The following is a 16,922-nucleotide window of genomic DNA, read 5'->3' on the forward strand; positions in this document are numbered from 1 at the left end:
ACCCGATGAGATCAATGCTGTGCAAAACGTTGTTATTTAACGTCTGCATTTCTGAAGAATCTGGTGACTAATTTCATTTAAATTCATGTATAATTATCTTTTGTCTCAGTGACAGTGTTTGCACTTGAGAAAGAAGCGCTAAGAAATGCCGATTGTTCATGAACAGATTTGATTTGCAGCCGATCGAGTCGACCATCTTTTCAATTTCATAACAAACAACAGCAGTGAATTTGCAAAAACAATGTTAAACTTATCTTGAAGTTTCATCATCTTTTTGAAATTGAACAAAAACGGTGAGCCTGTAAAGACATGGCATTTAGGAGTTGTGGGTCGCTTCATCTTGGAGCTAAGAAGGTCGGCATTTGTATAAATCCCTCCACATTCAGCCATCACAGACAGGTAAGTAAAACACAAATAATGTTGTGTTTATTTTAACATTTAATATATATTTAATATATATTAATAATATAGTTGCCTCTGAGGAAGGTCCGGATTGGATCGAAAGCTAAGGCCATCTACCCTATTCATTATTTAATAATATAATATTAATATAAAATAAAATTTTTAAAATTGTATTTTTTAAATTAAAACAATTTTTTATTTTAATATACATATAGTTGTTTTTATGATATCTTCCTACATCTATTTTTATATACTTTTTTATTGTTATTTTAATTTAATTAATGTTATACATTATTAATAATATTATTGTATAATAACTATAATTATTTTATTTATTATTGTTACAAAATGTTTTTATTATAAATTGTTTCCTACAAAAAAGTACAATCCTACATCTATTTTGATTACTTCTAGAAACTATATTAATTATTATGGCTCAGTTTCTAGAGGCTCCGATACAATTCGTTATGTTATTTGATTTACCATTATTTCATAATCTACCTTTTTCTTCTGGTTAAATCTAATTAAATTTATGGTCAATGTTTTTGTTGATAATTGTTCAATCACCGTTGGAGGGGTTGTTCTTAAAAAAACTTCAACCCCCACTCCCCAAGACCCCACGACGTCCGCCCCATTTGGTCGGTCGGGTCTACAACCTTGAGCTCCGCTTAGAGCAACTAGTGTACTAGTTCACAGGACGGGAGCGATCAGGCGGAAATGGGTCTGCCTTATCATCATGTAATGAGTTGGCCGTAATCGTGCTAGGGCAGTAAATGCAGGTTCCCAGTCGGGTAATAATCTTATTCAGGGCTCGGATTGGCCAAGAGAAAAATGCAGCAGTATGTTTTTTTGTACATCAAAATTGCCACAGGTCCCGATCTCAGCCAACTTGCGTAGTTTGCTTCGTGCATACCAAGTGTGTATGGCAATGGTCCGTCTCGTACGCTGTGTTGTGATGTGCCAGGCATGGTAGCCGACGTCAGCATACAAAAGTGTGTGCATGACTGGCTGAGGTTGATAACTGTTGCAATTTCGTTGGAGGAGTCAATTGGAAAAGATTCCAATTCTAACCGACCAAAAACGGTGTTAAATAAGAACAATAAGACTTGTTATGCGCACATATCCACCCTGCTGGGCGTTCAGGGCACAGTCAAAAACCCAAAAACAAAACAAAACAAAGAAAACAGACACACAAAAATTAGTCCTTGAAAACCTGTGACATAAGATAAGTTTTTATCTACCCAAATAAGATGTGTTTAAACAGAGGAAAATTGGCAATTAAAACACTCTAACTTTGTCACTGTGTTGTTGTTGTCGTTTTTTTCTTTGTTAGGTCGCCCTCTTGCAGAGATGTAGTAGATTATTCGGGAGTACAAGATGGACCACTAGTGCCTTCCAAAGATGGATAGTCTTCAGTAAACAACCCCCAAAAGGATTTGAGAAATTTTTCCAGGGAGGAAAGAAAGACGCTGCTCCCCCAAGACCTAAGAATTCATCTACACCTAAAGAGAAAGGTACTCACTTTATACCTTGTGTTTCCTGCCCGGTAAGCTTGGGGGATATCATGATATTATCGAATACCGCGATATTAATTTGGAAACGACTTCGATATCGGTTGGATTTGGTTTTAATCGAAATATCGATATATCGCGATATATTGCGATATGTCGCGATAATCGCGATATTAAATATCGCAATGTATTTGCTAGCTGAGACATCTTGCACCCCATAGGTTTGGGGTAAAATCAGAAGAATCTCGGTCATTAGAACACCTCTCTTATGCTATGACTGTCTCTTCTACAACTTTCACTTGGAGTTTGAAGACTGATGATGTCAAATTTAATTAATCGCGATTATATCGAATATCGCGATATAATGTCGGCAATATATCGTGAATAAAATAAATCGATATCGCCCGAGATTACTGCCCAGCTGATTTTGCTGAATGGCCAAAAGGCGATGTAAGAAAGAAAAGCCCCCTTTTTCCTTAGACGTATACTAGTTACCTCGTTGCCAGTCAATATGTGTATAATAGTGTCCAGAGCCTTTAAATGCTCCAGAAATGTGTAGGGCTAATACTCACTGCGTTTCCACTGCATATGGAAACAGAGCCCAAGCCGAGGGTGGAGAAAGGCCCCATGTTTCATTCAAACCAAAGTTTTTCTAGAAACCAACCTTTCCTCCAACTCTCTCTTCCACAGCTGAACCCAAGCCAGAGAAAAGCAGCGAGAGCAGCCGATCTGGTAGCAGCGGAGGCAACAAACAGAATGACTTCTGGAAGGGACTTCTAGGCGGAGCTACAGGAGGCAAGCCTGGAGGGGGTAGTGGTCCCCAGATAGATCCAAGCAACAGGAATCAATTATTGTTTAGCGTTGCTCTTACAGTAGCAGGTGCGGCTGCCGCGATTTGGCTGGTTGGTGGTGGATCCGCCCCTGAGATCACATGGAAGGAATTCTGTAATGAATACTTACAAGCTGGACAGGTAGGATTGCTATCTATTTCATGCAGGGTTCGCTCTACCTATAATAATAATAAAAATAGTGGCTTTTCATAGCACTCGGGTTCAGCGCTCATGGCTCTTCAACAGTATAACCCCTTCAACGGATTTTACGAAACACTCTTGAGTTAGGACGAGCTACCCGCCCTAACTTAGGATGGGTTCGGTGCAAGCGTCCTAACGTCTTTGGTTAAGGAACTGAACTCATCCTAAGTCCTTAAGATTAATCCTCAGTCCTTAAGATTAATCCTCAGTAAGGAAGAGTTAGGTGAAATCGACGGCAGGACATATTGGGCCATTTTATTTCATTCCTTAAACAATCTTAGCTCCCTGGGGAGTATACAGCCAGTGCTGTCAAATATGTTGCGCACTTAGCTAAGTCAATCACAAGAACCATGTCTGCCCTCACAGGCTCCCATTTATATCCCTGGGTGAAGAGAAGCAATTCTTGCTCAAGGACACCAAGTGTCACGACTGGGATTCGAATCCCCCCCCCCCCGATGGCTTAAACCACCAGAACTTGAATTTGATGCTCTAATGCTACCACCATCTTGGTAATGTTCCTTGTATCGTATACCAGCAATGAGTTATAGCATTTATCGTATTAAAATCGGAACCAAACTATTTCCCCTTTCAGCATCGCAAGACATTACCCACATCGAATCCTTAAAAAAAAAAAGGCGATGGGTGCTACCGATTTTGGCTTCACTCGCCTGTTTGAAGCAAGCCCCATACCACAAGCATTCTTTTCGAAGACATCGTAAATAGAAGAAGAGCCCCAAAAGAATCTAGTGATATTTAGTTTGAAACCGTTTTTTTTACATTCACAGGTGGAAAGACTGGAAGTGGTCAACAAGAAATATGTACGAGTGTGGCTGAGACCTGGTCATTTAAAAGGGGTACGTAATAACCAATAATATTAATAACTACCACTTATAAAGCGCATAAAGCATTGGCATCAATGCGCTGTTAAAGTCAGTGGACACTATTGGTAATTACTCAAAATAATTATCATCATAAAACCTTTCTTGATTACCAGTAACGGGGAGAGGTTGATAGTACAATACATTGGGAGAAACGGCTACCTCTGAAGTGCCATAGTTTTCGAGAAAAAAGTAATTTTCCATCTAAACGCACACAACTTCGTGTGACAAGGGTGTTTTTTCTGTCATTATTACCTCGCAAGTTCGATGACCCATTGAGCTCAAATTTTATGCATCTGTTGAGATACACCAACTCTACAGGTTATTCTTTGACAATTACCAATAGTGTCCACTGCCTTTAGCAGGCGTTAAAGAATTTAAGCAATCCTATTACTAGACAATTTAAAAATACATTATTCTACACACATTAAAATGTATACAAAAATGGATGAACAATAAATAAAAGTGTATGTCACATGTACTTAGACTTTTTTTTACAAATGGCTATAAGCCCTTTTCACACTCTATCTCTTATCCCCGTGGAATACAGCCCTTGGAAGGCCCGGGGAGTTCTTTTACCCCCTGGTCACACTGTTCCCGTCTAGGTCCCTATTCAACAGGGTTCCGATTTCCCTGGGTTTTACAGCTTATCCTTAATCCAGAGCTATGGTTGGCACTTTTTTTTTTTTTTACTTTTTTTTTTAATGCAAGTTGCCTGACGGCCACAAGGCCACTAAAGTCCACTTCAAGGTGTGGGCTACAATTGTTTTTTTTTCCAGAGGCCGTTGCCACCTACTCCTAGGGCCGAAACAGGGTTACCCCCTTTACAGTCCATACGGATGTAGGCTTGGGTATCATCAATCCAAAGCCTGGCCGGTAGAGCAGAAAGCACTACCTCCCCAGTTTTACGTAGCAAATGTCACAACCCGGTTTTGAACCCACACTCTGGCGATCAAACACCAATGCTTGAGTCCGGTGCTCTTAACCTCTCGGCCATGACACACTGCATAGAAATACAGTCTGACGGAAATCCAACATAAGAATTTGACACCCCACTACCTGTCCTGTTTTAGTTTTGACAAGACCACTTTGAGGATTTTCTAATTTGTTCCTCCTGGATGGTTTGACACTGTGTTTTTCTTTCATTTTGTTGCAGAAATTTGTTTGGTTTAACATCGGCAGTGTTGACACATTTGAGCGTAATCTGGAGAATTCCCAGCTGGACCTCGGGGTAGAGCCAAATAATTATCTTTCTGTAGTATACAGTTCAGAAAGTGACGGGTAAGTTAAAGAATCAGGTGATGTTTGCAGTAGCACCATGTGTAAATCTCTGTAGTTCTGAACAGAACCAGTGGTTAAAAAAAACATTTCACCTTTTTTAAAAATTACCTTTTTTCCGTTTAATGTGATTATTAGAGAATTTTTGAAAATTAATTACCTTAGCCTGTTACAACAATGGTATGATTTGGCATTTGCTTGGATCAACATTGGATGATATCACGATAACACCGCCATGATAGAATATTGAGGATATAATTATCAATATCAACATTGGTTTTGAAAACATTAAAATATCGAGACAAAGACGATATCGTTAGTCATTTACTAACAAGTTACCATTATGTAACTAAAAGTCTGCCTTCGTAAGCTAACCAGTCTTTGTAATGTTCTGCTCTGCAAAGGGGGTTTAAAAAGCGTTTGCCATTGAGTAACACCAGTTTTGTTTAGGATTTGATGCCGCAAAACTACGTTGAAAGTTCAGACTTTGAATACATTGTGGCATTAGACCCTACACAATAGCTGAAGGAAACTGAAGACTCTGTTTACGTCTTCCTATCTAGCCATTGTGGTCTCTCTTCAGGTATCCCCAAAGCAGGACAAACATGCTTGGCACAGGCTGATTGGCTGATTTCCGATTGGACGATGAAGATGACAGGTGGTGGATTCGAACCCATGTCACAGTGTCGTGCATGCTTGAATCTGACTGATTAGTGTGATGTTTGTACTATGGGTGCGTTCGTTTAGCTTCCCTGGGTCTTCCCCCTCGGTGCTCACCCGGGTGAGCCCCTGACAAGAGCTAATCGAACGATCACACTCGCCCTCTCATGGTGACGGCATGCACCTCAGGTCACCCCCAAGTGACCCACTTCACAAGCACTCCACAAGCAGGGCACTTGGGGCTGACCCAGGTGAGCCCCATCAAAGCTATTAGAATGTCCCGGGCAGACCGGGGTCGACCCAGGGAAGCTAAATGAACGCACCCTATGTGTGAGACAGCACACCTACCCCCCCCCTCCAGTTCTCGACAGCTCTCCGTGCAGCCATTGTCTGAGCCATTGATTCCATTTGACTTGCTGACCTTTTTGTTTGACCTTTGACCCCCAGGAGCTTCCTGATAAGCCTGATCCCGACTGCCCTCATGATTGGGTTCTTCTTCTACCTGTTTCGCAATAATCCTGCTACAGGGGGCCGGGCGGGTAAACGAGGGGGCATCTTTGGTTTCGGTGAGAGCACAGCCAAGATCATCAAGGAGGATGTTGGGGTGCGTTTCAAGTAAGTATAAATCAACTTTCCCCTCTCACCAATATTTATGATATATATAAATGTTATTTAATCAATCTTTATTAATTAAAAACAATCGATAACAGAATGTACACACAACCCAGGTCATAGTTTTTACTAAAACCCAAATCATGTTACACAATTCCATGTAGTGTATTACTCAAAAGTATCTATAGGCTCAATTCCAATGATGTTTGAAAACCTGCTAAGTGTGGTTGGTCTGACTTTGTAATCAAGCATAAACAGACAATTGTTTTAGCAATTGGTAAAAAAAATGATACTTGTTGTGATTTTTCAGGGATGTAGCCGGATGCGAAGAGGCCAAGCTTGAGATCATGGAGTTTGTCAACTTCTTGAAGAATCCTCAGCAGTATAGTGACCTAGGAGCAAAGATCCCTAAGGTAACATGTCTGCTGACAAGTCAGTTTATCCTTAACGTTGGTTCGTATCCCGGTCATGACACTTGTGCCATTGAGCAAGGCACTTTTAAAAACAACTTTGTTAAAACAATAGTTGTTTATTTGGTTTGCAGTAACACCATGTGTGTTTCTACTTGCCAGGTAGAGTTTGTTCTTGGAGAACTGTCTTGCTTTATTCTACTGCCGCGGAGTAGACAATCGGGGGTTCTCTAAGAACAAATTCTACCTGGCAAGTAGAAACACACATGGTGTTAATACCGCAAACCAAATATACATTGATACCTCACCATGCAATGCCTCAATTCCTATAAAACAACAGTTGCTTGGTAAAAGTTGGGGAGGTACTGCATTATGGGTGGCATGGTTGGCTTTTCTCTCAACAAGGTGACCCCGGTTCTATTTCTAGTCAGGGCCATATGTGAGTTGAGTTGTGCTTTTGTTCTCTGCTCTGCCACGAGCGTTTTCCAGACCATCAGGTTTTCCTTGATCTTGGCTGTGCTCCGTGGTGATAATGGGTTGATGTGGCTGGCAGCCAAAGGTGCCCATTGCATGCCTGCTTCTCGAACACGTTGTAGTCGCATCCTTCGCAATTCAGCTCTTAGCTGCGAGTAAGGATGATTAACCCCCAAAATTATTATCATTCTGCTCCACAAGCTAGGCTCCTGGTGGATGATACTCATGCCTACATCCTTACGGTAACCCTGTTTCAGCCTCAGTTGTTGTTGGTAGCGTTCCTGGTAGCAGTATCGATTTGTGTTGATAGCCAAAATTGGTTAAGTGTAGACCTCACCTTGAAGTGGCCATCCGGCCTTGTGATGTAATGCGATCTCTCATTGAAAAAAAAAACAGTGAAAAATTGTTCCAACGTTGATAACATGAACAATAAAACCTACTTCAAGCTTCAGGGATTTCTCAGTAAGGGTCATGTGTCCTCATTCCATACCTTTGTTTCTGTTACAGGGGGCAATTTTGAATGGTCCACCAGGTACAGGCAAGACACTTCTAGCTAAGGCTACTGCTGGAGAAGCTAACGTTCCCTTCATCACCGTCAGTGGATCAGAGTTTCTGGAGATGTTTGTGGGTGTTGGTCCATCCAGGGTAAGAGAATCCTGATTCTTTTTGTTTTCTTACAAGAATTTTACATATAATAATGATCCAGATTATCTCTCTTCACTTTTGTTAAAGGCAGTGGACTCTATTGGTAATTGTCAAAGACTAGCCTTCACAGTTGGTGTATCTCAACATAGGCATAAAATAACAAACCTGTGAAAGTTTGAGCTCAATCAGTCATCGAACTTGCGAGATAATAATGAAGAAAAAAGAAAAAAACACCCTTGTCACACGAAGTTGTGTGCGTTTAGATGCTTGATTTGGAGACCTCAAGTTCTAAATCTGAGGTCTCGAAATCAAATTTGTGAAAAATTACTTCTTTCTCGAAAACTATGGCACTTCAGAGGGAGTCATTTCGCACAATGTTTTATACCATCAACCTCTCCCCATTACTCGTCACCAAGTGAGGTTTTATGCTGGTAATTATTTTGAATAATTACCAATAGTGTCCACTGCCTTTAATCCATGACTGCACATACTCCCTTCAAAGCTATGATGCCATGTCCCTTGTGGTGAACAAGTCACACAAACTAGCTGGTGAGAGAGCTTTTTCTACTGCTGCATCTCGCCTATGAAATGGTCTTTCTGTCCTCATTAGAAACGCTCAGACTGTTCTGTCCTTCAAAAAGGGTCTCAAGACTCACCTGTTCTCCGAGCTGTAGCTGGTTGACACCATCACTTTGGTCTTTCTTTTCTCCTCATAGTGTGGTTTTGTAACAGTTGATATCTTTCCGGATCTGTTTTACAGGTACGAGACATGTTTTCAATGGCAAGGAAGAACGCTCCATGCATCCTCTTCATTGATGAGATTGATGCGGTGGGCAGAAAGCGAGGGCGGGGTAACTTTGGTGGGCAGAGCGAGCAGGAAAACACCCTGAATCAACTCCTCGTTGAGATGGACGGTAAGTAAAATTTGTTTACTACTTAAGTTTCCGTCACTTCCGTCCCCTACCCCTATTACATCCCATGTATGCAGAGCAACCAAACTCTCCCTGACTCGGCAGAAAGTTCCCTTAAAATAAACCAATCTTTCCTTGTGCTGCTGAACAAGTTTGAAAATCTCCCTGATTATGGAAACTTTGTCCCTGAACCCCTATAAATAAACCCACTCTTCCCCTACCTCTTCAGTCTCCTGACGATGACTAGAGCAAGCTAGTCGAAACGTTGAGATCAATTCAGAACTGACTCCATGGCAGTACAGTTAATTACGCTCCTATAAGCTAAAGTAGTAGTCCAAGTCTATTTTCTATACCATCCACCCTGGTAATAGTTAAAGCAGGAAAGTTCTTTTCAGAACTGAGAGGTCTCACGAACCTCCGATTATCTACTCCGCGGTAGTAGAATAAAGCAAGACAGTCCTCTAAGAACAAACTCTACCTGGCAAGTAGATACACATGGTGTTACCGCAAACCAAATTGTATACATTGATACCTCACCATGCAACGCCTCAAATCCTATAAACTTTGTCCCTATTATAATAAATGTATGTAAATATCATCCTGATTGCAAGAAGCAAATGTTTGAGTCACTGCATGTATGTATTGAGCTTGGCTCTTTCTCATTTCTTTTTCCTAATTTTTTAGTAACACATTTCGTTCTATATCATGAGTGACACCTTCATAAGCAAACCCAGGAAAATGTTTTATACTATCAACAGCTCTCTATTGCTTGTGAACAAGAAAGTTTTTAAGCTAACAATTATATTGAGTAATTACCAATAGTTTCCACTGCCTTTAATATCCCATCATCATCTTAATAATCCATCCATCTGCAGGTTTCAACCCAACCAGTAATGTGGTCGTCCTAGCTGGAACAAATCGTCCTGATATCTTAGATCCTGCTCTGATGAGACCTGGTCGCTTTGACAGACAAATCTACATTGGTGCTCCTGACATCAAGGGAAGGTAATGTACCTACATAGTTTTCTATCCACTCAAATAGCCATAATATTATTTCTTCTTGTGGCGTGTCGTGGCCGAGCAGATAAGAACACTGGACTCCAGGGCCCAATTTCATAGAGTTGCTAAGCACAAAAAATTTGCTTAGCATGAAATTTCTTCCTTGATAAAAACAAGATTACCAACCAAATATTAATTTGTTGCATATTGCTTGTTACTAGTGTTCATCTGTTGTTTGCTTATCCTGAAAATCACGCAGAAATTTGGTTGGTAATCCCGTCTTTATCAAGGCAAAAATGTCATGCTAAGCACATTTTTGTGCTGAGCAGCTCTATGAAATTGTGCCCATCTGTGGTGTTTCTGATTAGCAGAGTGTGGATTCAAGTCCCCTGTCGTGACACTTGTGTCCTTAACCAAGTCATTTAACCGATGGCGCTTTGTCCATGATCAGACTTGTTCTTAGTCTCTTTGTCTCACTATTTTGTTTCTAATCTTCAGATCGCGATATTCAAAGTTTCTCACAATGTTTTATACTATCAACCTCTCCCCATTACTCGTTACCAACTAAGGTTTTATGCAAATGATTGATTTGAGTAATTACCAATAGTTTCCACTGCCTTTAACCTTCAGTTGATCCATGATCAGACTTGTTCTTAGTTTCTTTGTCTCAAGACTAATTCACTATTTTGTTTCTAATCTTCAGAGCGTCGATATTCAAAGTGCACTTGAAGCCACTCAAGACGGAGGTTAATATGGACTCAATGGCAAAAAAGATGGCTGCTCTGACTCCTGGTTTTACGGGTGAGTTCCTGGCTTGATGGACCCCTTGCATTGGTCCCTCATTTGTTTGTATGGTTTTTTTGTATGTTGTCCTGTTTGGATTATTTTGTTTAAAGGGAAGGTAATAATATTTATTCGGGCAATCTCATTTACAAGCACATGTACATACATTTAACATATTTTAAAAAACAAAGTAAAACAACAGTGGGGTGCCCAGGAGAGCATAAAAGTTAAAAAAATAACTATCGCCAAAAGGCGTATGTCTCCTAAAAAGGTACACGTTTGGTAATTGTCAAAGACCAGTCTTCTCACTTGGTGTATCCCATCTTGTGAATAACATAACAAGCCTGTGAAAATTTGGGCTCAATCGATCATCGAAGTTGCGAGAAAATGATGAAATAAAAAACACCCTTGTTGGACGAATTTGTGTGTTTTCAGATAGGAATAAAAGACTTCTAGCTAGAGGTCTTTTATTATTTAAGTAAGAAATTACCTCTTTCTCAAAAACTACATTACTTCAGAGGGAGTCGTTTCCCACAATGTTTTATACTATCAACAGCTCTCCAATGCTTGTTATCAAGTCAGTTAATATTTGTTTTTAGTAATTACCAAACGTGTACCTTCCCTTTAAATACACAGCTTTTATGTAGCACTTCACACTAAATTATCTCGAAGCGCTTAGCAAGAAAAATCTATACAAAATACCAAGATTACAAATCTAACAAATTGATGCATTATGAACATAATACGCAGCAGAAACAGTTGAGAACTACTTGAATAAGTGGGTTTTCAGCAGGGAGTGGAACTGATTTTCAGTCTTGGCAGTTTCGATGTGATGTGGCAGAGAGTTCCACAGTACAGGGCCTTATTTCATGGCTTTGCTTACTGTCGAAATCGGATTCCCGCTTACGTGCAAGCGCCAAATTTCTGCACTATTCTTGTAAGTTTAGAATGCCTAATAACGTGGAGTACACACGCGCAGAAGCCAAAACTATGCCGTTAACCCGTGAAATATGCTTGCCGTAAGCACTGAACTCCCTGCTTCCATAAGCGCCGATTCTTTACTTAGGGTAAGCAGAGCCATGAAATTGGGCCCAGGTGATGAGTGTGTGTCTTTGTATGTGTGACTGGTGTTTGAAGTTGTGATGAAGAGGTAGAGCCAATATTGGGAGAGGGTTTGTGAGTGTGAACGAATTCTTGAAGATACTCGGGTGAAGAGCCCATGATGCACTCATGTTTGTAATGAGGAGAGAATTGTTTGGGATTCGTTTGCTGACTGGTAACCAGTGAAGTGATCTGAGTTTATCAAGTTTATTATGTACATTTACTTATTCATTGTACATTTTGTGCTGTTTTCGTCCAATTTTAATGATAACATTACATTTTTTAACAACGATAGTATACATTTGTTCTAAACAGGAGCTGATATAGCCAATGTGTGCAACGAGGCAGCCTTAATAGCAGCAAGATTTGGATGCAGCAGCATTCAAAGTGAACACTTTGAGTCGGCCATTGAGCGTGTCATAGCAGGTCAGTGACCCTTGACCCAATTAAAGTTCAGGGCCCAACCTCGTGGAGCTGCTTAAGCAGAGAAAATTGCTTAAATATATTTTTTCCCCTTAGTAAAAAACAAGAAGGATACCAGTTACAGATTGTGTGACATGCTATTTTAGCTGGTAATCTTATTCTGGTAAGCATGGTTTGATTGCGACTTAGCTTCTTTTTGTGTTTAAGCAGCTTTATGACGTTTGGCCCTGGTCACACAGAGGATAATAATAATAATAATAATATTAACAGGTATTTAGAAACGTTCCCCATAGAAAACTATATCACAGCGCTTACAAAAACAGAAATGCACAATAAACAACAAAATCTTATCGGAAAAGCTACATACACAATGTTTGAAAAGAATGAGAAAAGCTTAAACAGGGAAGAGATGTGTTTTCAGAAGTTTTTTAAACTGGTCTGTGGATTGAGCGGCGTAAATGAAAAAAGGGATGTTGTTCCATGCTGTGGATGCAGTTACAGTGAATGTGCAATCGCCAGATTTGCTTTGGGTCCTAGGAATGGTAAGCAAAAATGGCTCTCGAGAAGAGCGAAGATTAGGGCGAGATGGGTTATGAAATGTAAAGCAATCCTTGATATATAATGTCGTCTGGTCATGGAAGGCTTTAAAAACAAACAAAAGAGGATAAACATAAAGTTACAAAGATAAGCTGATGACCTTGGATTTGCAAATTATTTGTTAAGCTGAAGAATTTGGTGGTCTTACACCCATTTCAGCAAGATGCGACCAGAGTTGCGCCGAACCAATGAGTTTAGGAGCGACTCTAGGTCAGTTTCAGACATGCAAACTTAACATAACATTGAGGTTCAACTCATAACAAGATCGACGTCTGAAACCAAGGCTTTCCAGAGTCGTTCCAAACAACTGCAACAGTCGATCTTTGGACTTCTAGCACTGATATCAGGTTTTGTTTGTGTGTGATTTGGTGTAATTAATGGACTGTAAAAGGGGTAACCCTGTTTCAGCCCTAGGAGTAGGTGGCAATGGCCTCTGGCAAATATAATTGTAGCCCTAACCTTGAAGTGGCCTTCAGGCCGTGTGTGTCAGGCGACTTGCATAAAAAAAAATTTTTTTTAAATTGCTACTTTCTATGTGGATCTGATGAAAATTTCATTTTTCCTATTGGTAGGTTTGGAGAAGAAGACTCAGGTTCTGCAGCCGGCAGAGAAGAAGACGGTAGCTTACCATGAAGCTGGCCATGCCATCACAGGATGGTTCTTAGAATACGCAGACCCGTTACTCAAGGTAGGTTTCTTACCGTATCTCCCACTTTCAGCTTTGACTCTTACTGTGTTGAAGACGTACATGTCAATCAAATTTATGTATTCTGGAAGCTCTACTATCAAACTCGACAATATTTTTTAGGTACGCAAAAGTTTCTGAAATTGTACATTGAAATATTATTGACTTTGGAATGTTCAAAGGCAACACAAATCAGCATGACAAATTTTGTTTGGTGAGAAAGACTTTTTTTTTAAATATATTATAATATACAGAATTAAGAAAAAAACTCAAAAACGGTGTCATTTTAAACAGTGATTAAAGACACTGGACAAAATTGGTAATTGTACAAGACCAGTCTTCCCACTAATCTCAACATATCCATAAAAAGACAAACCTATGAAAATTTGAACTCAATTGGTCATTGAAGTTGCGAGATAATAATGGAAGAAAAACACCCTTATCACACAAAGTTGTGTGTTTTCAGATGCTTGATTTCGGAACCTCAAAATCTAATTCTGAGGTCTCAAAATCAAATTTGTGGAAAATTACCGCTATCTTGAAAACTATGTCACTTCAGAGGGAGCCGTTTCTCACAATGTGTTATACTATCAACAGCTCTCCCTTGCTGGTTCCAAGTAAGTTTTTATGCTAAAACTAATTTGAATAATTACTTCTAGGTATCCATCATTCCACGAGGTAAAGGTCTCGGATACGCCCAGTACCTCCCTAAGGAGCAATTTCTATACACCAAAGAGCAGCTGCTAGACAGGATGTGTATGACGTTAGGCGGGAGGGTAGCTGAGCAAATCTTCTTTGAAAAAATTACCACAGGTGCCCAAGATGACTTGAAGAAGGTCACACAGCTTGCCTATGCACAGGTGAGTGGATTGTATGAGACATAAATTCACACATACAAATAGGTGACCGATGTTTAGAAATTGTAAGGTGAACATTTTTGTATTTCCGTAGGATACTACCATTACGCACAGCGCTTGGTAAACATTGGATGCCTAATGTGCATATTGATCAAGTGCACGTGTTACATGGCACACTGGTAGAAAAGTAAGCTCAGTTTAATCTGATCCTCCTTTTTGATCCCCCTTTTAAAGGTGTCAGTCATCAGTTTGATCGCTCTTGCTGGATCAGCCGTCGGTTTCACCAAACTCTTTCTAACTTAGGATTAATCTTTTTAGGACGTAGGACGAGTTAAGTTCCGGATCCAAAGGCGTAGGAAGCATTGACAAATCATAAGTTGGGACGAGTTACTTGAGATAGGATTAATCCTAGCGTTTCGTGAAATCGGCTGCTGGTCCTTCTACCATTGTCCTTGCTCCCTTGCAAGATCAAGTGTAAATGCGGTGTCAGTGGTATAGACTGCTCTCCACTGATATTTTACTCTGGGTATTTTATTTCTCCTGCCTAGATCGTACAACATGGTATGAGTGATGTTGTGGGTAATGTGTCTTTTGACATGCCCCAACAAGGCGAGATGGTCTTGGATAAACCGTACAGTGAATCAACAGCCACCATGATTGATGAAGAAGTCAGGAAACTCATCAAGTCAGCTTACGATCGCACCATGGAGCTGCTGACTAAACACAAGGACAATGTGGAGAAGGTTGGTTGCAAATGTTTGATTTAATCAACAGTTTTATCTTTAGACAGTTTTACCACGGGTATAAACCTTCTAGAACATCACAGCACAGGAAGCGAATTTCAAGAAAATCTTCAGCAGACCACCACAGGGATTTTTGTTTTAGAAATCCTTGCCTTACTGCACTTTTGGATGGGGATTTAAACTTCAAAACCTAATAAAGTACCACAATTTTTGCTTGAGTGCTTGACTGGTTTGGTTGAGAGGCTACTGGCCCAGTGTGAAAGTAACTGGACTTGGACCAGTGGTCAAGTAGATTCTTGAAGCCATGTTGCATGTAGTTACCAACACTTTAACTTTCGAAACAAGCAGGTGTAGTTTTACAAAGCATGATTTAATCTTCTCCCTCCGCTCGTCACTCTCTACCCCACCCCATCACTGCTGTGTGTATCAAAAGCACTACACCAGGCTGCCATAAATTTCTCTGATTTGATACTTGTAATTGTCAGGGTGCATCCTGCTTTTTGGTTGTGGAATTTCGTGGAGGCCACGTATGACATTGCTTCTCCCCTTGCCCTGGTCCCTAGTCCCTGGTCGAAGTGCACTGTACAGTTTTGAAAAGATTTGAAAATGGAAGTTCCGTTGGCTAAATGACCTTATTGACCCCTTGCACGCTCATCACACGACTGTGCATTCACGTGTATTTGCGCGTCGTCTGAAATGGGCCCTTCACTGAATAATGCACAGTGCCCACCAATATGGTGCTTCCAAGATAAATCTGATGATGACGTCAGGTGAATTGGATCAATTACCTCTGCTACATGTATAATAAACTCCATTCCTCTTTTTTGAGGATTACTTAGCGACTGTCAAGTCTCACCTTCTGTTTGTGATTATTTTGTTGTGCCAGGTTGCCTTACATCTTCTAGACAAGGAGGTCCTAAACAAAGATGACATGGTGGAGCTCCTTGGAAAAAGACCATTCGCCGAGAAATCCACCTACGAAGACTTTGTGGAAGGAACCGGCAGCGTCGATGAGGATACATCATTACCCGTCGGACTCAAGGATTGGAATAAACAAAAGGACACTAAAAAGGAAACGCCAGAGGGAGAAAAGCCACAGATTGAAACAGCATGATTAGCACTGATAGTAGTGGGAGTAAATCCACCATTTGAGACAGCGTGGTGTGTGTGTGTTAAACTATGGATATTTTAGCATGATACTTGATACAAACTAGCCAGTATTAAAGCAAAGTCACCCCCTCTGCGATAAATTTCAACAGCCTTGGAATTGTTTGATCCAATTGGATAAGACATGTTTATGGCATTCGTCGACTTTGAGATTATTCTGATTTTGTTTATGCAATTCAATTACAATGGTGAGATAACAGTGTTGGCTCACAGCTACCAGACTGGGTTTCCTGTCAGTAACACCATAATCCCATGTAACACAATAATGTTGTACATTTATAGCCCTCTCACCATATAATTTACCAAAAATCAACATTCTCTTAAATTTCTGGTCATGGGACCACTTGCCTTTAACTGCAGTTGTTTACCTTTGTGTATTGAAAGTAAGGTCGACAGGGAAGAAGACTGGCTCCTGTTACGTTTTGATTGTTAACATTAATCTATATTACCGGTATCTGTCTAAATTGATGACATAAACACTGTTCCTGCCTAAGCCCCAGTTAGCCTTTAGCCCCTTTCACATTAGAGCAATTTAGCGAGGGTCCCTTGTTAAATTGTAGCAATGTCAGAATTGAAATATTTGGTACCACACAATTACGAAGATGTGATGTCGGATGTTATATTGGAAATGCACAATCATTCCAATTCTATGAAGTCTGAGATCAGCATCTTCAAACAACTCAGAAAAATAAAATGCTTTGTTCTTCTTGAAACTCTTACACCAGTAAGCACTGTGTTGTTCTGTGCTTGTGAGT

General features: G+C 40.3%; 1 protein-coding gene across 1 annotated transcript; it reads left to right on the forward strand.

Moving 5' to 3' along the window:
• The first annotated feature begins 2 nt into the window (after nucleotides 1-2).
• LOC117289447 (AFG3-like protein 2) lies at nucleotides 3-16,886 on the forward strand. Its single transcript, XM_033770579.1, has 16 exons — nucleotides 3-399; nucleotides 1,736-1,916; nucleotides 2,604-2,884; nucleotides 3,730-3,798; nucleotides 4,979-5,103; nucleotides 6,208-6,375; nucleotides 6,683-6,785; nucleotides 7,764-7,901; nucleotides 8,662-8,815; nucleotides 9,688-9,817; nucleotides 10,515-10,612; nucleotides 12,011-12,121; nucleotides 13,288-13,403; nucleotides 14,060-14,260; nucleotides 14,806-15,000; nucleotides 15,887-16,886. The coding sequence occupies exons 1-16, from the start codon at nucleotides 310-312 to the stop codon at nucleotides 16,112-16,114; spliced, it is 2,388 nt and encodes a 795-aa protein (XP_033626470.1). The 5' UTR covers nucleotides 3-309; the 3' UTR covers nucleotides 16,115-16,886.
• Nucleotides 16,887-16,922: the final 36 nt, after the last annotated feature.

The sequence above is a fragment of the Asterias rubens genome, chromosome 4 (genome assembly GCF_902459465.1).
Source record: "Asterias rubens chromosome 4, eAstRub1.3, whole genome shotgun sequence".
Classification (NCBI taxonomy): domain Eukaryota; kingdom Metazoa; phylum Echinodermata; class Asteroidea; order Forcipulatida; family Asteriidae; genus Asterias; species Asterias rubens.